The 26538-nt window shown below is 38.7% G+C and overlaps 1 protein-coding gene and 1 pseudogene across 7 annotated transcripts in view; one reads left to right on the forward strand and one right to left on the reverse strand.

Moving 5' to 3' along the window:
* The window catches only part of TTC13 (tetratricopeptide repeat domain 13), a 74316-nt gene that overhangs the window by 41540 nt on the left and 6238 nt on the right, over positions 1-26538 (reverse strand). For 2 of the 7 annotated variants that reach the window (XM_012738195.2, XM_012738194.2), the window contains exons 2-6: positions 19456-19550; positions 17812-17887; positions 14487-14557; positions 5610-5675; positions 3120-3212 (exon numbers count right to left, since the gene is read on the reverse strand). In XM_012738195.2, coding sequence (XP_012593649.2) covers positions 3120-3212; positions 5610-5675; positions 14487-14557; positions 17812-17887; positions 19456-19550 — 401 coding nt within the window. Of the gene's footprint in view, positions 1-3119; positions 3213-5609; positions 5676-14486; positions 14558-17406; positions 17431-17811; positions 17888-19455; positions 19551-26538 lie in introns of those variants that run through there. The other 5 variants (XM_075995456.1, XM_012738196.2, XM_012738197.2 and 2 more) reach the window with 3 other exon arrangements.
* On the forward strand, positions 20317-20985 carry LOC105856444 (small ribosomal subunit protein uS3 pseudogene; annotated as a pseudogene).

Here is a 26538-nt window from a genome sequence, read left to right on the forward strand (position 1 = left end):
GCCCATGTTTTTGACTTTCCAATTCCACTTCACTACATTCCATTCACAAAATTATTCTCTCAGCAGGCTGCAATCCTTGACCCATGTACTATGCAGCAGGGTTCAAAGTCAACAAGCTGAGGTGCTACCATGTTTCCCAGAAAATAAGACAGGGTCTTATATTTATTTTTCCTCAAGAAGACACCCTAGGACTTATTTTCAGGGGATGTGTTTTTTTTTTTTTTTTTTTTAAGTATGGTACAACAATCTACATTTATTCAAATATAGTTAAGTCGCCTTCTTCTGGAACATCATCGTAACTCTCCAAACCCCGAATTCCATCCTGAATTTCTTGCGACTCTATTTCCTTTAGAACCATTGGCCCCAGATCTCTCATGTTGAGCAATGGAGCTCTCATGGGGCAGATGAGAAGGGCTGCTCGTCTTCTTTACTGCTCCACAAGGAAATGCATGGGTTGGGCAGATACACTGGGTAGCCACGCCCATCACTAGGTCTTATTTTCGGGGTAGGGCTTATATTGCACAAATGCTTAGAAATCCTGCTAGGGCTTATTTTATGGGTAGGTCTTATTTTCGGGGAAACACGGTACTAATCTTCTTTGTCCAGTCAAGGTGGAGGCTGATCAACTATGACTGCAGCAACTGCCCCGTCACTGGTTCACATTCTAGGTTATGACATATGTTGCTTTTTTGGAAATGTTATTTTTTTCTTGGCCTATAATTTATCTTTCAAACCAAAATTTCACATATATATATAAAGATGTCAAAATTAATCTGAAAGATAACTTTGATCCCTTAAAATAGACAAATGAACAGAAAAAATTAGCCAGGCAAGGTGGTGAGCACCTATAGTCCCAGCCTAGGGAGGCTGAGGCAAGAGGATCGCTTGAGCCCAGGAGTTGGAGGTTGAAGTGAGCTATAATGACACCACTGCACTCTAGCCAGAGCAACAGAACAGGACTCTAGTCTCAAAAAAATAAAAATAACAAACAAAATACACAAATTATTGGACACATTTAGAGTCCTCCATGGTCATTAGCTCTGTCCTCTATGGTAAGAGGAGCTGAATATTGATGTCTAAGATTCCAGGTACTCTGTAAGCCCTTTTATATTAACAACTCTCAACTCATCAGTCATGATCTGCAAAGTAGGAGGAAAAATATCTGCAAGCCTATTTGGAAAAGCTTTCTAGAGCTAGCGATCAGTTGTGTTCAGGCAACACAATAATACAAAAGACAGTTCAGAATACAAAAGTAAACCAAAAATACATAAGAAAATCCAAAACAGGTATCAGTATTCATGCAATTAAGCCCAAGCATTTTATCCTGAACAAATGTCCTTAAATCAGGGTTTATTTTGCTCTTATGATACAGGTTATTTCTATCAAGTTTTGCTAACTGACTTCCTATTCTGCAGTTTAAAATGAGCAAGAGAAGATTCAGGCAGGCCCATCACCAGTAGTAAGAATGACATCTCAGAAAGAGAAAAGAAATGAAATGTGTGCCCAAGGATTCAAAAAGCACACTGAGCTAGGATTATATTTTGGAAGGAAAACCATCCCTATCTAGTTTATTAACCCCTAGGTACATAACCGAGTCATCACACCTCAGCACAGTAATATGCATGATAATGAGTAACCAAAGAAGGTTAAATTATGTTAATTAAATGTAGACTATTTCAGAAAGAATGAAAGTAAAAGGCTTCTCATAAAATAAATTCTGACATATATAAATGGTATGTTATAATTTAGCTGGAAAAGTCATGAAGCAACATTATTGTCTAATAATGCCAGAAAAGGAGAATATTACTGTATATTTTTAAGATAACTGAAAATTATTTCTTGAATTATCGATACCATTTTGGGATAAACAATTAGCTTTTTATTAGATATGCAAATTTTAAAAATCTGTTAAATAAGTCTTATCTAAGCACACTTAAATTAAATTCTTGATTTATCATATTTTAACCTAACACCAGAGTAATGAAGGGAAAAAGCACCAGTACCCTCTCCCAGGAGCAGACGATCACCAAACTAACTACTGAATACCAACAAGAGTCTCACGCAATGGTGAGCAAACTTTAGTCCCTTAACCCTTAGGATTATAATGCAAAATAGACAAGAGGTAAAGAATTATATCATTAAGTGAGAAAAAGATTTCATTGAAAAAGCCAAATCCCCAGCAAAACAAAAAATTCACTTTAAGAGACTGAACTATAAGATGCTGTGATTTTTAAGTTTAACAAAAACATCGCCAATACAGTTACTAAATACTTAGCGCTTCCTTTACTTACTAGTTTTCTCTCCCAAAAAGTAATTTTTTTCTTTAGTTCAGCTATGAAATCATGCCCTATCAGATGATGCAAAGTTAAGTTTCATTCAGACTGAGTATGTTAACATACGTGAAACCTGGATGGCTTACTGTTACTTTAAGGAAACAATAAAACAAACACATTTCACTTAAAAACATTAAAAGGAATGCCTTTGCGCATACTCTTTCCTTTGCTCTGACCACTCTGCTCCACCTGGTTCCCCACGCCATGGCATTTGATCAGCTCTAGCCTCACTTCCTCAGACAGCCTCAGCAAATACCCCCAAAACTCCCCTGTTTCTGCTCCTGCAGAGGCATCTCCACATGATACTTGCTACTCAAGCAAGTATCATGTGGCATCTCCACCCCATGTCCTCTCTCAAGTCCTAAGTTCCTTTAAGGCCTGCTTATCATCATCCTTACCTGATCTACGTAGACAGGTCTATCCATAAGAATGACATCAGCGACCCCTCCCACACACACAGTTTGACCTACCTGTCATGTTAAGTCTTGCTAAAGTATGCCACTTACATAGTAAACATCACGTGTGATATACATTCCAGTGAATATCAACAGAAGTAGTACATGTCATAACTGCATATTTTAATGCTAAATATTACTTTTATATGTTAGGTCAGGAGTATTATTCAGTCCATAGTTTTCTAGTAATTTAAAGGCGTTAAGTGTCTATGCAGGAAAACACAATGGGTATAAGGGAGCATTACAATTTACAAGTAATAAAATAATAGAAGAAAAGTCTGAGATTCAACTAATCCAGTAACAACAGAGGGAAAAAGAAAACCACACTCACTTCTGCTCGCTGCTCAAATACCTCTGGACGATCTGGTTCCAAGGTAATTACTCGGCTCAGTTCGAACAGAGCAAGCTCAGCATTCTTAATGTCCTTGAAAAGGCATTAGCTTAGTATGAGACACACTGTTGCTCAAAACCAGGTTGAAAAGATTTTCTGAAAAAACTAGTAATTTAGTAATGATATAACCAATTGTTTATAAATAAACATGAACTTCACTTTCTGTGTAAGAGATCTGCCAAGTTAAATCAGTCACGATATCATGATTATTTAACTGACTCAAGTGTATCTACCCATCAAAAGCATATTCGACCTGACTACCTATCTCAAGTTCCACAGATGGCAGGATATTACTTAAATTTAACCTATTTAACACTGAATCAGGGAGTGGGGAGAGAAGAATGGGTAAAATCACACCTAATAGGTATAATACACACTACCTGGGTGATGGACACACAACTTTGACTCAAACTGTACAAAAGTAATTCATGCAACCAAAATGTTTGTACTCCTGTTAATATTCTGAAATTTTTAAAATAATTGCATCTATGGCCGGGCCCAGTGGCTCACGCCTGTAATCCTAGCACTCTGGGAGGCCGAGGCGGGTGGATTGCTTGAGGTCAGGAGTTCGAAACCAGCCTGAGCAAGAGTGAGACCCTGTCTCTACTATAAATAGAAAGAAATTAATTGGCCAACTAATATATATATACAAAAAATTAGCCGGGCATGGTGGTGCATGCCTGTAGTCCCAGCTACTCGGGAGGCTGAGGCAGGAGGATTGCTTGAGCCCAGGAGTGTGAGGTTGCTGTGAGCTAGGCTGACGCCATGGCACTCACTCTAGCTTAGGCAACAAAGTGAGACTGTCTCAAAAATAATAATAATAATAATTGCATCTATAAAAAATAAATAAAATATATACTTAATCAATCAACAGATGTCAAGGGATGAGTATGTGAATACCAGCATGTGACATGATGCTGCTCAGTGGCAATGGGGAACAGAAATGGGCCGAATCAGTGTCAGTCAAAAACCATAAGCCCATATGACTACACCTTAAGAAGTCTACATTTAACCTAAGTGCACACATAGGAATAACATTTATTGGGCAGATGGGAGGGGGGTGGAGGGAATGGGTAGATACACACCTAATTGGGTGCAGTGTGCACCATCTGGGGAATGGACACACTTGAAGCTCTGATTGGGGGGGGGTAGGTGGAGGGCAAGGGCAATATACGTAATCTAAACATTTGTACTCCCATAATATGCTGAAATAAAAAATAAAAAAAATAAGAAGTCTAGGTTTAAGTTCTCTTTAACACTGCCATGTTACTTCTACATTAAAAATGCATGTATAACTTTTTATTGATGACATAAGCAAATTTCACATCAATATATAATTTTAAAAAGATGGCAATTAGAAAGAAGCAGCATTTCTCTGAACTTTACTAGCACAACTTCAACCCTAAACATTAGTGATGCTATAAATGAAATATTGTTTCCTTCCTAAACACTTCCATAATTCCCAGTTATAATTCATTCACAGTCCACTATGTCTCAGAAGTATACAAATATTATATAAAATTTCTCCAATAGGCCAGCACCATCTTAGTGTAATAGTTTTAATTTTCACAGTTTAATAGATTTCAATTAAAATTTTAATAAGCTATTTAATAAAAATGTTATAGATTCTAATATTTTTAATGCAAAGGTTGCAAAAATGATATTTCTCCTTCACAGAACAATTTCACATAAATATTATCGGTATATAATAAGACAACAGTCTATGGCCATACCACCCTGAACACACCTGATCTCGTCTGATGTCAGAAGCTAAACAGGTTCGGGCCTGGTTAGTACTTGGATGGGAGACAAAAAGACAATAAAAAAGGTTGGGTATGATGTTCTAGACTAAAAATTTGAAAAGCATTTCATGATTTACTGCACAATCTCAGCAAAGTCTTCAATTTTACACCGTGGTGCCTCTGTGTATGCTTATCATAATCTTCCTCTTGCCTTCCTCAGAGAAACGGGAATAATTTGATTGCAGCTACACAGATATTACAAAAAGCATAAAATATAACAAATAAAAATAAATTTTACACACTGAAAAAAAAAAAAAAGTTTGGCCTTTCATTCAGCTCTTAACAATTGTGAAAGGAACTCAAATTCTAAGCCCTACTGCACTATCACTGCCTTCTCTGCTTTGGCCATTGACTACTTCTTAGGAACACAGTCAGGGTCTCCTGCTATTCTAGCTCTGTATCCAGTTCATCAAAACTGACTTCAGAAGACCTGGGTGGAAATCTCCAGTCCACCACTACCTAGCCATTGGATCTTAGAAAATTGCCACATTTTCTCATCTGTGAACTGGAACGATAGATACCACTCCGTGTCCCATGAGAGTTCAATGAGAGTAAGCAGTTCTAGTGGAACCCTGGTCCGTGTCAGGTCGTGTAGGCGCTATGGCAATCATAACTATTACATACTCACATGTAGTCCCTTCTTTCCATAGGCTATCCCTCGGCCATAAATTGCACTAACCAGATCAGGCTCCTCCTAGTCAGACCAAAACAGAAACACGTCAAAAACTATAAACAAATAAAAAAAAAAATCAGTTTCTGCTTAAAGCATGTTAATGCCACAGTGACAGCTCTAATTCTTTATGCTATGACCACTCATCGCAGGTTCCAACCTGAAACGCCCATATTCTTAAAAGCTCAGTTGAATGAGATGTGGTAAGAGTTTTTGCACTGAAAAAAAATAATAATAAAGAGAGGGGAAGGGAATCAATATTACTGAGCACTGTGCTAGTTTCTTTCACAGTTATTTTATTTACAATGCAATCCTCAACAACTCTCTGATTGGCAGCATCAGAACCCATCTCTTACAGAGGAGAAAAAGGATGCACGCGGGGGTAAAGAGGTGTGATAAAAGAATGGGTAATGCCTCTTTCTAGTTTGTTTCCTTTCGTACACCTCTGAAATCATCTGAAAAGGAAAGAACCCTTCCATGCCCTCACAATGAGGAAGGAGAAACAAGCTTGCTCCACAGTCTGCCGGAGATTAATCCAATCCTTTGTACTAATGGGTCAGAATTAAAAACCAGATCCTCTCTGCAACCTGCTCCCATGCTCTCAAACTATCCTACCATCCCCACGGACTGGATGAACACCTATCAGGCCCAAGGACAGAGCACCTGCTGTCCCCACCACCGAGTGCTTATGCAAAAGTTAGTGGCATGAACTTATTCTATTTGCTGAGTGAATGAAATGCCACTGGTCTCAATTTAGCCCCAACAATGTTTACTTCTTTTCTGAATCCTCTGCTATACATTTAAGAAAAAAGAGTGAACAGCCACCTCGGTTCTAACGTCCTGGGTGTAAGCCTTGATGCAGCTAAGGAACGTAACAGAAAACAGAAGCGCACTGGAGTAGGCATCCGATAGACTAACCTACTGCTTGGTTTCAAATCTGAGATGGGTATCTGCCAGGACTTTAGAAAAAACACATCCACTTCAATGACGAGTAAATGGGAAAAAATAAAAGAGAAGATGCCACACATTTAAAAACTTTTTTAAAAGGCTACTTAAGTAGAATGAGGTCCATTTATATCCAGTGGCAAACTGCTACATCACTGGCCATAACCCAGGTAACACACTAGCCTACACAGTGTAAGAAAAATCGCAAAAATCAAACTCAACAATTTCAGGTTTCTAGCTTCTCTTGGAACATTAAGAGATCCAACAAATTCCTGGTTACCTGTATTGTAAGGGGGAAAAAAAAAAAAGATCCAGCAAAGATATGCCCACATTTTGGCATTCTCACCTGGCAAAAAAATAAACACATAAATAACTGGGGCTAAATACTGGTCGCCTCTTGAGATGAGGTGTGTGTCTTCCCCCTTCACTGCAGGGCCCACTCAATGCTGCTACATTACACCAACTTGCTTTGCTCACACAAGTTACCTCCCTGGCCCCTAGATAGTTCCAGATTCATGATGTATAACTTAAATGTAACTGGCTCACGCTATTTGCTAAGCGGGAAAAAGTACAAGTTACAGACCTACAGAGGAATAGTAGTTATGTCTTATAAATAATACTTATACGTGATTGTTTGGGCCATTATGTGCACAGAAAAAAACTCTCCAAAATACTCTCTCTGGGAGGCCAATTACTTGGTATGTTCCCATTAGAATTCTCTACGGGGAGGGAGATTACTTGATATGTTCCCATTGCACTTGATACACTGCTGTAGTCCTTTTGATTGTTTAAAACAAACATGTTCATTTATAATCAGAAAAAAAATTAATACCTGTTTCACTGTAGAAAACAACGAAAAGCACAAAGCAGAAAGTAAAGGGTACCCTGTGATCCTGCCACCAAGAGAAAACCACGTTTAACATTTAAATATCCTTCCTGGCTTAAAGAAAGACAGTGCAAGTGGTTTGGAGGGAGAAGGTGGGCAGGAAAGCAGGGTACCTCCTGAGGAACTAGAGTGACACTGCCTTCATGCTTTTTGCAGCAAAAAAGCCTGATGACGGAACAGTCAACAGAGCAGAACGGAGCCTCAGCGAAGCTGGGGCTAGAGACAGGAGCCCACCACGCTCATCCTTTGAGACGGCATCTCCGGGGATTATTAATAAAAACCTATGCTCAGATTTGTTACAGTTTAAAATATACAGTTCAAGCAGCTTTTCCCCGGAGAAAAAAAGTTTATTCCAGATGACCAAGAAGTGAATCCGAAAAAGGTGTAAACAGTCTATCCGTGACTGGCATCCCGTAAACCTGCAGCCAGGGCGGGCGCTCTGGGCGTCCTCCTCACCTCCCTGGCTAAACCAGCCCTCATGGAACCCCAGCCATCTCACCTCCGCCACAGGTGGGTGTCGTCCCGCCTGCTCCACTGGCCACTGCCCTAGTTTAAGCCTTCCTTTCATACCGAGGCTACTGTGATCACCTTACTCGTTCCCCTGATCTTCCCATCCATTTTCCAGACACACACCAAGAATTACCTTTTTAACAAGGCAATCTGATCGTGTCACTCCCCTGGACTGAAATTATTCAATGGCTCCCCACCACCTCGCTCAGTGACATTCAAACTTTTTTTTTTACTCCAAGCCCACCACTGAAATACCTTTTACATTGCAACCCAGAACACGCATACACGTGTGCATAATATACACACACATATCAAAAAAAGTTTCATTTAGTCATACCTGGCCTTACTATACACGATGTAATCTGGTATTTTCTAGTCCAGTATATTTCATTTTTTAAAAAGCGCTAGGTCTTGACTCACCGACTAATTTCAGGACCTATGAAAGAGCAGCAACCCACAATTTGATAACACCTAAATGTCTCTGCAGAAAATACTGATCATTTTCCTGCCTTACTGGTCTCAGCCTCATCTCCTTGCTCTCCCCTACTCACATTTCATACTTTAGAAATCAGAACTATTAAATAATTCCTTATATACATGCTCTCCCAAGCTCAGTGCATTTGCAAATGCTATCGCCTCTGTCTGAAACACCCACCCATTGCTTCTGTGCCCAAGAAATTCCTTCTGTCCTTTAAGTCTCAGCTCAAACACCACATTTTCTCTGACTCCTTCCAGACTCCCCTGGAAAATAAATATGACCCTCCTCCTTTGTTCCCACTGTGCGTTGCATGGATGTTAGTCATTCAACAAACATTTACTCAGGGCCTCCTGTTAGCCACATCGGGTTCCACGTGCCAGGAATACCATACAAAGCTATTCTATTCCTGCCATGTACTAGAACAAGCAAGCAAACACCAGCACAGATGGCAAGATCTTTGCATTCCTGGAGCACAGCCAAAGAATCACAAATATAAATGTAAAGTTACATCTTCAGTAAGTGCTAGAGTAGTGAGTGGTGCTTTCAGAAAATGTATAAAGATATAGACAAGGTTAGAAAGTATTCCCCAAGGAAGAGATAGCTGGGCTGAGATCAGCAGGAAGGAAAGAAGGGAAGGCAGGAATCTGAATTGCTAGGCCAGGCAGGGAGAGCAGGCTGTGCAAAGGCCCCGAGGGAAGCAGGGAACATAGCACCTGTTACAGGACGAAGCTGGAGAGGTAGGAGGGGCCTGATGTAGGACTTGTGCATTTAGGTACACAGTGTGTATGGTATGCATATGGGATGGGTGTGAGGAGAGGAGACAGGAAAGGACAACCGTGTCAGTCATCTGGCACATGATAGCGCCTTGGGCGTGTCTGAGCAGAGCAGGAGAGCAGCAGATGGGCTCAGGAGACATTCAGGAGGTACACAGACAGAGCTCGGTGATAATGTAAGCAGCAAACAGATGTGCGGAGCATGTGAAAGGTGATGCCACTTGTTGAGTGGACAACATTGGAATATGATTCAGGCGGGCGGGTCTGCAGGGACCAGGGGAGAGTATGAGGGTGAAACTCTTTGAGTTGAAGATGACTTTCAGACATCCAAGCGGATACAGCTCCATGGAAGTGACTCTCTTACTAGATCACTGCTCTGCATCTGCACGCTTATTACTACACTAGCACACAATGTCTTTGAGGGCGTGTCTTCTCATCTTTGTGTCTGTGGCCCCTAGACCACGGCTGGCAGGTTAAGTCTTAATACATGGCAGTCATTTAGCAGCAAACGTCGACCACCATATATTAGGCAGCTAGGAAAACCTTATTGAATCTTAAAGGCTATCAGATCAAAGTTAGCTCTGCTAAGCCTGTTCTTTCTCAAAGAGGAGGCAGGCAAGATGCCATGGCGAGATATAGCGGCACGTAGTCAATGTAAAACAGGGGCCAGATCCAGGGTAACAGGAAGGCAAAGCTTTGCGACAGATGCAACGTAGTGAATGGCTTGTGGTGCACCACCAGCTCTTGAGGCTGGAACATTTTTATATCAGCAAAAATTTTAAATCCTAAAAAAATAATAAAATAAATAACTCAGCTACTTAAAAGTGGATTACAGCTGAAATATCTGAACACTGACAGCTTCCTGGATTGAGGCAGTATCATCTCGGTTCTGGGATTTGATGTGTGCACGACATGGAGCCCCTTGCTCGGGCCTCCCTGGAATCATCCTGCCGTCTCCTCATTACTACAGCACTGGTTGGTTATTGTGCGCATCTGCAAAGTATTAAGGTTTGCTCTATCCAGTTTACTCTTTTTAGAATTTTTTTCTACCTGCATAGAAGTTGTAATTACTGTTTATTATATTTATAGTCTAGTATTAAGTTTCCTAAGTTTCAATAACAAATTTTATTACTTTTCAAAATTGATACTTTATTTAATTATCTTACATATCAATAGTTTGGGTGTTAATAAGTCAAAACTTTTCTCTATAAAATGTCATAATTATTTTTTTCAAATAAAAACCAATGTTTACTTCTAAAAAAAATGAAGCTCAGAATATGAATTTTTTGGACTATTTTTATAAAATTGATATTTTATCAAGTTTTAGAATTTTAAATGAGTTAAATAAAAATTCATATTTCAATCTTCCAATTTTATTTACTTTAATGCAACTGCAAAATCACAGTATAATAAGATAGATACCTTAATGGAGTTATGTCCACTCAGATGTTTCAATTCTCTAAAAAAGTCTAATATATTATCCTCATTTTATTACTTATATGGTGACTTTAAATTTTATAGATATTTATTTTTCACCACAAAGCTGACTTTTTGATTAAAACTGGAAAGTCACTGGATCCAAAAACAAGTCAAAAAAGCAATGCAATGAGGATTAAATTTAGCTCAAGTGACAGACACACAGATTTACATGCGGAAGAATGCTTCAAAAACTACATGCAGAGGAATGTTTTCAATTTTGTCTGCTTATGTAAATTATGCAAAATAAGAAACAATGTTCTTTCATAAATTCAGTTCCACCAGAATCACATGAGCTCAGGGTCACACAATTAACAGCAAAGACGAAATTCCCCCATAAAATTACTGAAGCATTCATGTTATACATAGCCCTGCATGGGCACCAAAGAAACAAAGAAATCAGGAAAAGGTTCTACTTTCTAAGAACGCTATTCCTGATGCACTCACACGTGGAAGTGACTTCAGAGCGCTGATATAGAGACAGTACTAATTCATAAGCTCTAGAATTCAAGAGTTTTCAGATGCAGATTGACATCTATTAAACCTTATAATTGTGCTCAGTCAGAAACCCTGATGTTTGATGAACGTTTTTCCCCTTTGTAGACATACGAAACAAATCGCTAAGGACAAGCATCCACATGAACACTTTGGAACAGCAAGAATTATGGAAGTATCTCATAGGTTTGTAAACACATGGTACTGCCAAGACAACAGAAGGCATAAAAGCTTTATATCAAAAATTCATTCTGGAATTTAAGTTGCCTTTATATGTAGATCTGAATTTCATATTAAATGATCTTATCAAAATAGTGATTCTAATAAAATCCAAGCCCCCACAGCCCCATTTGTTATCAGCTTTCTATGGATGGAATTAGATTCCATACTCTGCTGCTTCACACTGGAGCTCATGGGCTAAAAGAAAAGTTTTGTCAAGAATTAACGAAATCAAGAAAACCAAAAAGTCTACGTGTGAATGGTTATCACTTCACAGATTTGTTAAAGGATTTGTTACATTCACTGGCTTAAAAACAGAGTTTTTGTACATCTGGAAGGTCCTGCCAGGAACAGGTAAAGATATATTAGTATGCACAGAGAAAAACAATTCTCTAGCAACATTTAGTTCAGTTATAACTTGAAGAATGAAAAGTAGTAGAACAACATCCTCGTATGACTGAAGAAAAAAACTTCATCACTCTTCTGAAATACTGTATATGAAAAAGTATTGTTGGGATAAAAATCAATTGCATTACTGCAAGAAATTTTATCAATACATTTGCCAATAAAAGGAAAGGAAGTACAGCTAGATTTAAAGAATAATCACACTTTTAAATATAATTTAAAGAGACTGATTTATACAAATTATGATTCTTGGTGAGAAAAAGAGTTTTGGTCAAGTGGAGAAGAAACAATAGCTATCCTTTGTGCTTTTGCTACCACCTACTTGTACAGTGTCTTCATGACACTGCCTTTCAAGAGTGTGAAGACATTAAGAGAAAAATTCAAGCAGGAAGTATACGCATCAATTTCAAACATAAAGAAAAGGTTTGCCCAGAAAAGCAGGGTCAAGTTTCTTATTAAAATTTTCAAAATAATCTTAGCATTTAATATCAAATCACTGTATTTTCTATTTCTTATCATAATCACCTAATAAAAGGAAAATGTGACCAATTTTCACCAAGTCCTATCTGGATGTCTCTAAATCTGTTCCTGCTTACCCATGTGCCGTGCACATAAGATTTTCTGCATGTGCCATGACACGCAAAAAACCAGGAGGCACTGAGATGAAGGGTAAGGAGAGAGAAGTCACCAACAAAGCACCAGCAGGGAAGCTGAGGGCACTCTTGCTGCTGCATAAACATGTTATAAGTGATCATCCACTTCTTTCTTCTGCATCTGAACTTTCCACTCCTCCACTCCTGCCCATCAATATAAGAGCAGTCTGACCTTACAATCTACACATTCTCAAAGAAATATTTCCCAGTTGAAAGCAACCCATCATATCACAGATTGATGAAAATGCCATATCAGATTTCAATACATTACTGCCTTTTCTCTGCACAAAGAGAAAAATGCTGATCTACTTTCCAAACATAACTGCAAGAGAAGTTATGTTTTACAACTATAATAAATGGACAACACAAAGGCATATTATAGAGCCATTAAATCCTTAAGATAATGGAGAAATACTGAAAAACATTTACACTATAAAATTAAGTGAAAAAGTAATACAAAATAGTACATACATTTGGATTATAAAACACAAATGCATACTTTGAAAAGGTAAACAAATAATTTAAATAATATTAGAGTGGCAGAATTAGAAAATTTTTTATCATTTAAAATGTTTTCTTTAACATTGTCATATTGCCTTCAATTACAATGGTAATAATATTTTCAAAAAGTTGAGTAAAATGATAATACATCGCCAACACCTCCTGTTTTCTGTTGTTGGTTACCACAAATAACTGATATTTGCTCCTATAAATGTAATCCTTTCAAACCAGGGTCAAATGTTAACTGTGTAAAAGTGCTTGCTTACCTTTTATAATATTGCAACACTAAACAGAAAGGTAATTTTAAAAACGATTTATAATCTAACCTTCGTACTTTAAATTCGATTGAAGAATAAAATTCCATATGATCATCCAAACACACAGCTACTTGGATCTAAGGATCTCAAAGTAATAACTAAAAGTATCTCATCAGGTTTTTGAGAATGATGATAGAATTAGCAATATAATAATCCTATTTTTAAAAAGAGAAAACGAAAGCAGAGCTAAAATTTCAAAATTAATAATTTGAAATTAAGTCTACCTGCTGAATTATAAAATATCTGTTGGCTCTTACTATGATTCACATAGATAAATATACCAGAATGGTACTTTGAGTAGCTACAATTCGCTGAGCACTTAGTATGTGCCAGGCACTGGGTACTAAGTAATAGGATATTTCATTTAAAACGAAAAAGAATTTTTTGGGAGGCAGTTATTATCCCTGTAACCCAGGAGATTAAATAACTTGCTAGCAAGAAGCACAGTGGATTAGAACTTGCATATCTCTAACTCTGAAATCCATACCTTCTTCACTCACTGTACATTATTGGACAGACACATCAAGAATTAATAAATGGCTAAGCACCTACAGTGGGTACAGTTAAATAATATTACAAGATATAAGGCCAATGATGTAGGCAGCTACAGGCCTCCTTTGAAAGTCTTACACATATATATATTTACACATTTTATCTCAACTAGACTTAAGCACAGCTGCCAATCAATAAAGGCCCAATACTTCCATTGAGGAGTCTAATAATTATACTTTAAGGTGAGAAACAAAACCATGAGTTGAAATTAACCATGCAGATCAACTCCTGTGTAGAAAGGAGTTGGAATTTCAAAAGTTCCCAGTGTCCACATCTCATGAGAGATACCGTGGTAGAGAGGAAAGTGAACTGAAGCTAATGCCCGTTGTAAGCTCACATTTGGATCCCATCTCTGCTATGTGATGGCTGGGAGACTATGAGCAAATTGCTTGACTTCATCATATTTTCTTTCCTCATTTAAAATGAAGTAATATTGCAAAGATGAAATGAAAGCATGTCACAAGGCCTGGCACCAAGAAAATGCTCGGTCGATACCAATTTCTTTTACTTTCTTACATAATCTTAAAATAGATGTTTCACTGCAGCACTTTAGCTATGCATGAGTCCATATTGTTGTCATGACTTGACATAAACTTGAAATCGAGTAATTAAGAAGAAAAGTTACCTGAAGCATTGTTGAAAAATGCCTTATTGCTTCATCATAGAGACCACTGCCAATCAACACATAAGCAATAGCTATGAAATAAAATGGAAAAATATTAAAGGAAAGAATAAAGGAGCTCAGACTAGAATCAATAACTAAATTCCTTGCTAAATCTCAAAAGGCAGCTCCAAGGACTGGAAGTAGTTACAGAAAACCCAGAAGTTAATAAAATGTTATTGAATTCTTCTGCCTTCACTTGCTAATTAGCCTTCCTGTTTCATCTAGATTTAAATTATTAAAGTTATCTATAAAATGTATACTTACAAGAAATATTTATCTTTTTCTAAACCCATCACTCACTTTCAAATCCCAAATAACCTTTATGATGTCTCCTAGCTATATACTGAATATCAAAGAGCTAGTGATAGGCCTGAGTAATATCCACACAACATGGCAATGTGGTTTTACTGTGAACATTATGAGAAATACCCAAATAGCATGGCAAATCTCAATTCCTGGGACTGCTGAATTTACTGCCAATTACCTAGCAAGAATAAAAACAGGAGCTCAAATTTATTAATATAATGCTTAACTGGGTAATTGATACCACTACAATGCAACAAGTCTTTTCCCTTCTTCTATTCAAAAATATAGTCAAAACACTACTCAAAATATACACTAAAGATGAATAGTTTTTGATCAAATTGTTTAGGAAAGTGGTACTTTGAAATTAGAGCCATGACAATCTCTTAAAACACAGTAATATTCTGACTAAACTTTCCTACCCATCCAAAAAACAATAAATTTGAATATTCTAGATTACACATCCATCTATAATATTTTCCCTGACCACTCAACTTCCCAAAATCCCTGAAAAACATTTCTCATTCAGCATATGACTATTTTGATCACATTTCTTTGCAAAAAAGCTTTATTGTAATATACTCTAATTCTAGGGCTTAATAGGTGTTCAAGAAGATAGGCAACTAAAAATTTTACTGCCATTAAGAGCTTATACTTACAAGACAGTTAAAAGCAGTAAAAACATTAAATTCAGTAGAAACATAAATGTGGAAAGAGATTTAAAACATCTTTATAAATTACCTGAGAAAAATAAAGTTCAAAACAATTGAGCATCACAAGAGGTTTTGGAGAATTCCTTGAAATAAAAAGAGGTCTGTTTTTACCCTAGTTTCTTTGAAAAGATAAATTAACGCCAAACTCACGTTCAGAATAATAAGAATAGATACCATCCAAACAGCTAACCTCCAGGTAACCAGAGACCTTTTGTGGGGTGAGAGGCCAGTGGTATTAGCAATACAAACAACAACAAGAATAATAGTAATTACATGCATTGAACTCTTAATATATGCCAGGCATAGTAAAACTTTTTATGGGCATTAACCCATTTACTCCTTAACTGCAGTGAGGTAGGTACAATTATTAACCCCATTTTGCAGACAAGGAAATGAAGGATAAAGCAGTAAAACAAGCTGTCCAAGGACCACGAGCAGTAAGACAAAGGAATCAGGCTGCCTGGCTCCGGAGCCCACTGTCCTAACCAGCCCATTACACTGAAACAAATGAAGGCTGCACCCAAATCACTGTGCATTGGGCTAGACTGCAAAATGGTTGGAACTCCTTAGTTGTCAAATGACCAGGGACCCAAACATAAATGTGTGCTTTTTTGAATGCAGGAAGAGGATGCTATCTTGGAAAGCCAAGATCTGGGCTTGGATTCTGGCTCTGCCACTCCCGGCCATGTGATTGTGGAGACCTCAGTCACTTCTCGTTAACTCTCTGGGTCTTGCTTAACAAGCCTGTAGAAAATTTTCTTAAACATTCCTTTCAGATCTAAATTTTTAGATTTCCTACCTATTTTTCCCCAATCAGTAAATATCTGTTGAATGAACAAATGAGTAAGTGAGCCATAAAGACAAATATAATTTCAGGGGATAAATTTTGTACTTTAGGAACATATTTAAATTATCCACAGCTAGGCTACTGAATTCCACTCAGATAAAAATCAAATGATGTTCTCCAATCTCTCCATCTAAAAGTAAACATTTTTGTGAGCAAAACCCAAAAGTACCCATTAAAAAACAGTCCTAATTCAAATCTTGTACAAATATAAATAACTATTAGTAACTAAATTTTGTTGTCAGAGTCCAAAGACATAAAGAAAAAATTGTTAGGGCTGGAATTCTCTCAAAAATCTCTACTACCAAGCAACTCTACCTATCTTAGCAATGTATGTGTTGACAGAAGTCAATTTTTCAAGAAAAAATACCCCATGGTACCAAAGATCCTAAGCCGGCTCAGGGCCTATACCACCCCACGGTGTACTGGGATTACTCTCGGAGGACAGAACAGGCCTGCACAAATCGGGCCCCTAATTCATTATTCAATAAATGAATATTAGCCTTAACAGAATCCAAAGACTCCAGAAAACACCAAAGCTGATGCCTTAAAGGGTAATTTTCAAAGCCTCCTCGAAGTTTATCACCATGAAAGGATTAGTACTTTCCAAAGAGTCAGCTCTCAATTATCTGCACTAACAAGGGAAAGAAGCCAATACACGTGCTTACTTTTAATATAAAAATGCATATGGCCATAGTAACAATAAAATGATGTTGTGTAAATCACACAGAAAAAAATTCCTGCAGGCACTTCGGGCCACTGGCCCCGCACGGGATACGTGGCTCTGTGAATTCTGTCCAGCTACGCTGCTCAACCCTGTGTTCAATTTTACTTCCACTCCTTCAAGTGTAAGATCACTAGACAGTTAAGAGAGGCACACCCAAAGCACTCTGACACTGGCAAAAAACAGCCTATTTTAAAACATGCCACGGACACACTATCTACATGACTCGTGTGCAGATTTGAACGGAATTTGATTTTTGTACACCCACCTTCTTAGACCGGAAAATGACTGACTGACCTCATGAGTAGAATAAACTTAAACCTCGCTATTTCACTGCACAGGTTAAGTAGGTGTTCTCTTCTGCTTTCACTTCTTTATTGTCCACATTTGATGACAGCACACAACCTTTTAATGAATGGAAATAACTCATAAAAACTCATTACCGTAATTATTGCTTTCCACAGAATCACAGGGCTGTGAACAGTTCTTACTGATCACTCCATCCAAAACTTTTTTTTTAAATGACATACAACACATGGAAGCTCAGAAGGGCTGAATGCCCTACGTGAGACCCAACAGCTAGGATTGGCAGAGCCAGTCTCTGTGCTCTTCCTACCTCTTTCTACCTCTGTCTTCCTGTTCCGCGTCTAATCATAAATCCTAGGCAACTATTACAGGAATGTTCCCAGATTCGAGTCTTACCTAACTCTTCATTGGTGCTGTCGTTATCAGTTGCAAACGGGAATCTCTTTTGCTCTGCTATAGACTTGGCCTGACTCTGGAAAAATAAAAAATAACCAAACATACACTTTAGCTTATCACAAATGAAGGAAAATTTGTGTTAAAAACATGTGTTTTTAAAATTCAAGACTATATTTGATTTAAACGGAAGCAAGAAAATCCCACTACCATGGGAACGTTTTATACATTATGTCTTTTGGTAAAACCTTGATGATGAGGAAAAAACTCTTATTAGCTACTTCTTATTTTGCTATGTAGCTGGAGCTTCCATGCATGGGAACCTGGTAAGGCTTCTTCAAAGACGTGGAAGATTTAACAATGCATGAGGGTGTCACTGCCAGTATACAGCTGGGTGTGACCAGAACACATCCTGTCTCTTTGACAAATGGTTATGGAGAAGCACACAGATGCAAAAGGTTTTTCTGCGTAATAAACTGCTTAGATGGCTTGATTGTGGTACTCATTTCACAATTTATACATATAATCATATCACATTGTATACTGTAAATATATACAATTTTTATTTGCCAATTATACCTCCATAAAGCTGCAACAAAATTGCTTAGAGGCAAGAAAAAAGAGTCGATAAATATTGCTTTTATTAGTTGCAGTGCCCTATTATTTCATACAGTATTTGATGAGAGTCTACCATTTGCCAAATCTTTGTGCAACAAAGATATGGGGAAGAGAACAGAAATGAAACCATTTCCCAAGCAACATCAAGAGAATACTGAAGAATACATCTGATTTTAAGTTGTTTGTATTATATTAGAAAGTAGGCAGGAAAAGTATAGTATGAACAAATCAAATTCTTGACAAAAAAGAATCTTTCCCATTTCTAATGTAGCTATAGTTATTTTCTCTGGACAGAGGTGAAAAGCTATGATCTAGTAAGTTTCTTTTTCTACTGCCTCTATAATTGCAGAATCTAGTTTGTAATTTCTATCTATATTCAGTAGCTCTGGCATGAAAAGGCAAAGCTTTGCTTGGAAAAGAAACAGTATCCCAAAGGAAAATTTTAAACAAAAGCAGCATATGATATCTACGTGATGTGGAAGGAAAAGGCCTGGAGAAAAAATATGTTAAACTTGGGCATGGAAAGAACAACTCAGCTTTGTAGAGTTAAATTTGAATAAAAAGAAGACCCACGTTGAGGTAGCCAAGCTGGAGGATATGTGCTAACATGGATAGACAAACGCAAACATTACCTAATACCAGGTATTCATCCCTGAAATGCAGATGTCCCCTGCACAGTTTAGCTGGCAGTGATAAAAAAACAGATATAAAAGATATCCACACAGGCAAAAGCTGAAAAAATAAGATTCCACTATACCTCCAAATACATAAGGCTCCTAGAAATAAGGTTCAATCATGATCTCCCCTTTATTCCTTGGAACTTAAAAGTCCTAGGTCCAGAATGACCAACCATCCAACTCATAGGTCATAAAAATTCAGTGTGACTAAATCCCAGATGACCTGTCTCTATATCCACATAGAACCAACGGGACCCAACTTCTACTTGATAAACAGACCTCCACCTTCTGGAACTAGTATCATGTGCTTCGGGTCACAGAAACAGAAACAGCACAGAGAGAAGCTGCGTACCAGGATCTTTTCAGTGTTGAGGGAAAGCAAGGAGTCACAGGGCGGTGATCCTTTGGGTTCGCAGTCTGAGTCGTGGAAGTTCAAGAATGATGACTCTGAAAGGCAAACGTTCTTCGTTATTCTCTTCACCTTAAATTTATGCTCTGAGGGGGTTAATTATTAATTGGAATTTTAAGAATCCACAAAATAAGAACACGTGCAAAAAAACACTAAAAGTGGGAATCTCTCTTCTACCTTTACGATTGTGTGATGTTTTATAGTGTGCAAGCATGTTGCACGCCCCTTAGGGACTATCCTCACTATGAGCAAAGCCAGGCAGCTCTGTGGGTGATGAAATGAGGTTTGAATGGGTTGCAACTATCTGGAGGCAACAGGGCAGAAACAGTACTAGCTCAACACTTGTCTCACTGCACATGTGGAATTAATATTGTTGAGCTCTTTCGACTGGACATCTCCTATGTGGCAGCACTTACAACAAGTTTAAAAAAAAAAATCACAAAAGAACAATGCCAAGCCAGGAAGACCTAATATTAAAAGAAAATGCACTATGGAGCTAGTATACAAAATAAATAACTCCTATAACCCAACAAAGAAAAAGACAACCCAATTTAAAAAACAGGCAGAGGACCTGAATACAGGCAATTCTCCGAAGAAGATATACAAAACATCCACTAGGCTGACTTTAACCAAAACTCCAGAAAACAGCAAGTGTTAGACAGAATGTGGAGAAACTGGAACCCCCATGAGCTGCTGGTGGGAATGTAAAATGGTATACTCATGATGGAAAACAGTTGCTCAAAAAGCCAATCAGGCCTTTCAGCAGTTTTTTAATTTATTTTCGGCAGCACACAGCGGGGCAAGATGGCAGTGCAGATCTCCAAGAGGACGTTTGTCGCTGATGGCATCATCAAAGCTGAACTGAATGAGTTTCTCACTCAGGAGCTGGCTGAAGTTGAGGTCTGAGTTCCATGAGGCAGGACAGAAATCATTATCTTAGCCACCAGAACGCAGAATGTTCCTGGTGAGAAAGGCCAGTCGATTCGGGGATTGACCGCTGTAGTTCAGAGGAGGTTTGGCTTCCCGGAGTGCAGTGTAGGGCTTTCCGCTGAAAAGGTGGCCCTGGGAGGTCTGCGTGCCACCGCCCAGGCAAAATCTCTAGGTTACAGACTCCCTGGAGGGCTTGCAGTGCAGGGCGCCTGCTGAGGTGTGCTGTGAGGTCCTGGCGTCTGGGAGACTCTGAGGACAGAGGATTAAATCCATGGAGTTTGTGGATGGCCTGATAATCTACCGAGGGGGCCCTGTTAACTACTGTGTTGGGCCACATGCGGCTCAGACAGGGCATGCTGGCATCAAGGTGAAGATCATGCTGCCCTGGGACCCTACCGGTAAGATTGGCCATAAGATACCCCGCCTGAACCTGTAAGCAACGTGGAACCCAAAGATGAGATACGGCCCACCACGCCCATCTCGGAACAGAAGGGTGAGAAGCCAGAGCTGCCTGCCAAGCCCCAGCTGGTCCCCACAGCATAAAAGGGTCTCCTTGGCAGCTGTGTCTAGAGTCTAAATGTTGCTCTGTAAAGACCTTTAATAAAGTCTTGTACAAAGACACAAGGTGGCCTGACCAGACTATATATCCAGGATTCAGACTGCAGGTGTCATGTTGGCTTACGGAGCATTACTTATCTTGGTTTCAACCACACTTGTGGTATTTGCAAGGAAGGGCCAGAATGCAAGAACATGAGCAGAGCTAACCAGAGAAATATCCTATGTCATAGTGAAGGCCAATGGCTAGCAGGGAAGCACCTTAACTAATTGTCCTGTGTAGTTCAGGATTGAAGGATTAGAAGGATGCTTGAGATGACTTTTTTCCTGATGCATAAGGAAATCCATATTGCACACGGAAAGTAAACACAGTGGCCATATTTTGTGCCATACTGTACTACATTCTCCACACACATAGTCATTTATTCCTCAACATGTCTAAAGTGTAAAGCTAATTTGCTTGAGCCACTGAATTTAAGGCTCAGAAGTAAATTTGTCTAAGCAGTATAAAGCTCTCATTAGAATCCACATTCTTTTTTTTTCCCCCCTTTCAGAGTCTTGCTGTGTTGCCCAGGCTGATCTTGAACTCCCGGCCTAAATCAATCCTCCTGTCTGAGCCTCCCAAAGTGCTGGGATTACAGAAGTGAGCCACTGGGCTGGCTAGATCCACATTCTGACGTTTTGAAGTGCTTTCTATCAATATCTAAATTTTACAAGAAATTAGATGCTTTTAGTTTACTTAGGCAAAACTAGCAGAGGACAAGTTGGCTTGAAAATCCTACAAGACTAATGATAGTCTTGTAGTCCAGATTCTGATTGATCATAGAGAGGGGACTTCCCAATGACAGCTGTCATGGGCCTGGGAGGCCAAGACAGGTGGCTGCATCCTGGCAGTGAAGCAGCCTGACTGGGGCAATAGCCCTGGCTCCACAGACTGGCTAGCAGGTGCTGTTTGATTATTTGGTTGCCTTCTCAGTTAGATGGAGCTGCACAAGGGCAGACACTGCACATGGTACTTAAGGGCTTAATATCTGAATTAATGAATTATGTTGGGAGCACACTGACAAAGCTATCTGCCCCCTGCTCTCTTTTTACTTTGTAATTATAAGCACAATATGAAATTTATCTTGTTCTTCTACATCATCTCTGGCCATTTCTTCATTGTTTCAGATTTTAACTTATTAGCAGAGATTTCTACACAGTTGTCTCTTAATCCTACTGGCCTCTGTAGCTCTGCACATACTCACACATTTGCATCTTCTCTCTTCTTTATCTGTTAGCCTTGTCAGGCACATCCATTTTATTATTTTTTAATGACTTAAGAATTTGTTCTGTGTTTTCTTAATTATAGTAAAAACCATGTCACATAAAATTTACCATCTTAGACATTTTTAAATGTACAGTTCGGCAGTGTTTACATACATTCACACTGATGTGAAACAGATGTCCAGAACTTTTCATTTATTCTTTTTGATTTAAAGCACCAACTCTTGGTTCTATTTATCAATTCCATCATTGCTCTATTTCTAATTCATTTATACTGGACTGCTCTATTTAGTCCTTCTAATTTCCCTTATTTCCTCTTCCTGCTTCTCAAATTAGTCAAATTAGTATCTGGTTCATTTACTCCCTGTCTTATTAGCATCAAACTAAGAAGGCAGGGTAGGTTTAAGCAGGAAGGGGCATCAGTGACAGGTGTCTCTGAGAAGAGAACAGAGCAGGGAGGCCAGGTGGGCGGCAAGTCAAAAATGAGCAAAGTCCAAACACACGTAGAAGCCCCAGCACTGAAATGGAGGGTCTCAGTCTAAAGAGATATAGGAAGTAAAAAGGACAGGGCTGTGAAGAAAAATTAGGCATGGGAAGAGGGAAAAGACACAGGTTTCCGGTTTGTGCAACTAGGGAAGTGGTGCCCTGAGTAGAAACAGGGAGTTTAAGAGGATGAATGGTTTCAGAGGGAAGGAAAAAGCTAACTTTGAGTTTAAGTCAAGTGCTTAGGAGACGTTAAACTGGACACCATCCTAGTATGCAGTTAGGGAATTCCAGACAAAGGTAAAAGCTATAGATGTGCATTTCATAATCATTAACTTACAGTGGAATTAAGCTGGGAATGTATGTAAGATCTCCAAGAAAGCTTAAGAAGTTTACATATGATGAAAGAAAAGAGCTGGCCCTGGTGGGGACAAGATATTTTAACAGACAGTAGGAAAATCCACTTGGTAATTTACCTTTTTTTTAAAAAGAACTTTCCATTTATTTGAAATGTGTTACATTTTGGCCATAAAGCTGTACACATTTATCATGATTTTCATATTTTATTATACTTGCTTATTCCTAAAGTCAAGTATTTGTTTCTTCTCATTTTTCTTGATTAAGCATGCTAGATAACTGTCTAAACTTTACCAGTATTTTCAAAGAACTAGGCCTTATACTTAATTCTGCCATCTCCCTGACTTCCAATCTCACTAGTTTGGAGACAATGCAATAATGGTTCGGGAGACAGGCTGTGGAGTCAGACTAAATCAGACCAGATGCTTTGCTGGCTGTTTGACCATGGGTGAGTCCTTAGCCTACCTTATCCTCAGTGCCCGCATCTGTTAAATAGGAATCACCATCACAATAACCCACTTGGCCCTCTTGTGAGGAATACAGGACATAAAGTCCAGTTCACAGAAAAATGACTGTTAAATGTTAGTATAAAAATATAGGCTAAAATTGCTGGGTTTTCTGTAAATTTCTTCTGACTACTTTACATAAGTTTATTTTGTTCTTTACAGTACTTTACAGCTTTCAAAGACACTATTTCTTTTGGTTCTCCATCCTCTCAGGTGGGCAGACCATACATTGTGCCCAGTGAGCAAATAAGCTCATGTTAATGAACGTATCTAAGGTCACAAAGTGAAGACCTAGCAAAGCTGGAACATGCCACATCAATAAAGAACATGGTACATTTGTCATAACTCATTCTGCCAATGCTGGCATAGCAATGTCTTCAAACTTCTTTCCTCTCCTCACACACAACTGACCTTACAAAGAGTTTTGGTGCAGTGACCATGACAAAAGCTGACTGTAGAAGATTCAAGAGAAAGAGTAGAGCACTGGAGACAGTGCATATAAACATCTCCTTTGAGGAATTCTGCTGTAAAAGGAAGCAGAGAAAAGGCAGTAGCTACAAGGACAGGTGGTCCTGTCTTTGTTGCTTGTTTTTCAAGATGGTAGCTATTACAACTATAGGTATGGCGATGGAAGACAAGAGGGGAAAAAAGCCAGTGCACAAGGAGTGCAACTGGTCCACAAGGAGTGCCAGTTCCAAGCACAGGCCACTCATTCACTGCAACAGCACAGAAGACAAATTCTCCCAGTCCAACTGCAGGCATGCTGATAGCTAAGATGGTGGGGGAGCAGGGACATTCTCTTCTCGCTGCTTCTTTCACAGTCAAAGAAGACGACAGTCATTACTTTCGAGGGAGGAGAGAAGGTGGCACTAAAAGTAGCATGGATCTGTCACACACTCATGCCTATAAGTGAAAACTGACTGAAAGCTTGTGAGCAGCAAACCTGTGGCCCATTTATAAAGAAATCAACAGCTTCTGGGTTGCATTCACCACCTGACCACCTTGCTCTAGTTATAACAGATGGCATGCTGAGCTACTTGAGAATAAGAATGAGTGGGTTTTTCCCGTGGATGGGCTAGAACTTGGAAATCTTTTTTTGACAATTTATTGACAATTCTAGTCCTAGATGCAGGGGAACCTGGGAAGAGAAGACAGCATTAGTGTGGCTGGCAGAACTACCCAAAGGCTAGGTAGCTCCCACATGGTAGCAACCTGTAGTGCCTTTTGCTTTCATCAATATATGGCCCCAAGTGGTAAATTTCTTTTAGAATGTAATAACAGGAAAAATTCTCTGAAGAATGTATATGCTTCATTTACTCTAATGAAATATTCTTCAGTTCCTGGGCTGTGTAAGTTATCATAAAACAACTTGAAAATAGACTGCCCACTGAGAGTTAAATTATAAATACATAATTAATCCATTAGAACAAGGATCTGCAAAAACCATCGTATAGAGACAGAAGAGTTTTTAAAAATAAAGCTTGAATGTAATCCGATCAAAGCGATATTAACCCACATACAAATATTAACACATGTAAAAAAATGTTCAAAACCGAAAGAAAAGGAGTTAGCTGCAGAGGAGGGGAAAAGAGGCACAGAAGCAAATTACGTGGTAGCAATGCAAGTACCGGCCAGATGAAGGGTGCTGTAACCCACAGTGACCAGGCATTACCCACAAAGGTGAGTTTTGTGCCCTGGAGTTGTAAACCAGATTGAAGATGCTCAAAGTGGCACATACTTAAGAGCTAAAACCTTTCTTATAAACTCACATATACTGCCAACCATCATCAACACTCCTGGGAATGCTGAAGCAGATCTATGCAGTGATGTGAAATGATTAGTGACAAAGGAACAGAGTCACTCAGAACATCTCAAACACCAGCAGGGGAAAGTTGCGAGAGAAGTCAACTGGTCTTTATGTGTAGAGCAGGTCCTGAGCAGAGGATGGACCATTTGATAGAGGATTCCTGAGTGTCCATGGAAAGAAAATCAGCACATGTGCAGAATTAATCCACTGCATTGTGCTGGATCCTGAATTAGATATAAAGCCAGACAAAATATTTTCCAAATGAAACTAGGATTAACATAGAATGAGACTTTATTAGCAAGCTTAAAAACAGGTTATTCATTCTGGTTCTTTTTGGTTAAGCCAGTTCAGTTCATGAACATTCACTGAGCTATATATACACTTGAAAACACTTGTGACATATATATTTTTATGTGCATGTCATATTTCCATAAAAAGTAAAACAGATAACAGAATGAAAATGTTGGAAAGCATTCATCCTAAGTATTAAAATTCTGTTACTTCAATAAATTGTGTATTTTTTCTGTCTGCAAGATCAGATGAGCCCAAACAAAATTTTTTTTTTTTTTTTTGAGACAGAGTCTTACTCTGTCACCTGAGCTAGAGTGCAATGGCATCATCATAGCTCACCAGCATAACTCAAACTCTTGGATTAAGTGATCCCCCCTGCCTCAGCCTCCCAAGTAGCTGGGACTACAGGTACCCACCACCACACCCAGCTAATTTTTCTACTTTTTGTAGAGATGCCGTCACTCTTGCTCAGCTGGTCTCAAACTCTTGACCTCAAGCAATTCTCCTGCCTCAGCCTCCAACAAATCAACTTCTTTAAAACAAAATATTGTGAAAAGGAGAAGATTTAAAAGTTGGTCAAGGAGACAGATTTGAGTGTTTCTTCCTGTCTTCTTACCAGTGGACTTGCAATAAAGGTTTCCTTTTCTCAAAAAAAAAAAAAAAAAAAAAAAAGGCCGGGCGTGGTGGCTCACGCCTGTAATCCTAGCTCTCTGGGAGGCCGAGACGGGCGGATTGCTCAAGGTCAGGAGTTCAAAACCAGCCTGAGCAAGAGCGAGACCTCGTCTCTACTATAAATAGAAAGAAATTAATTGGCCAACAATATATATAGAA

This window comes from Microcebus murinus, chromosome 19, assembly GCF_040939455.1.
Source record: "Microcebus murinus isolate Inina chromosome 19, M.murinus_Inina_mat1.0, whole genome shotgun sequence".
Classification (NCBI taxonomy): domain Eukaryota; kingdom Metazoa; phylum Chordata; class Mammalia; order Primates; family Cheirogaleidae; genus Microcebus; species Microcebus murinus.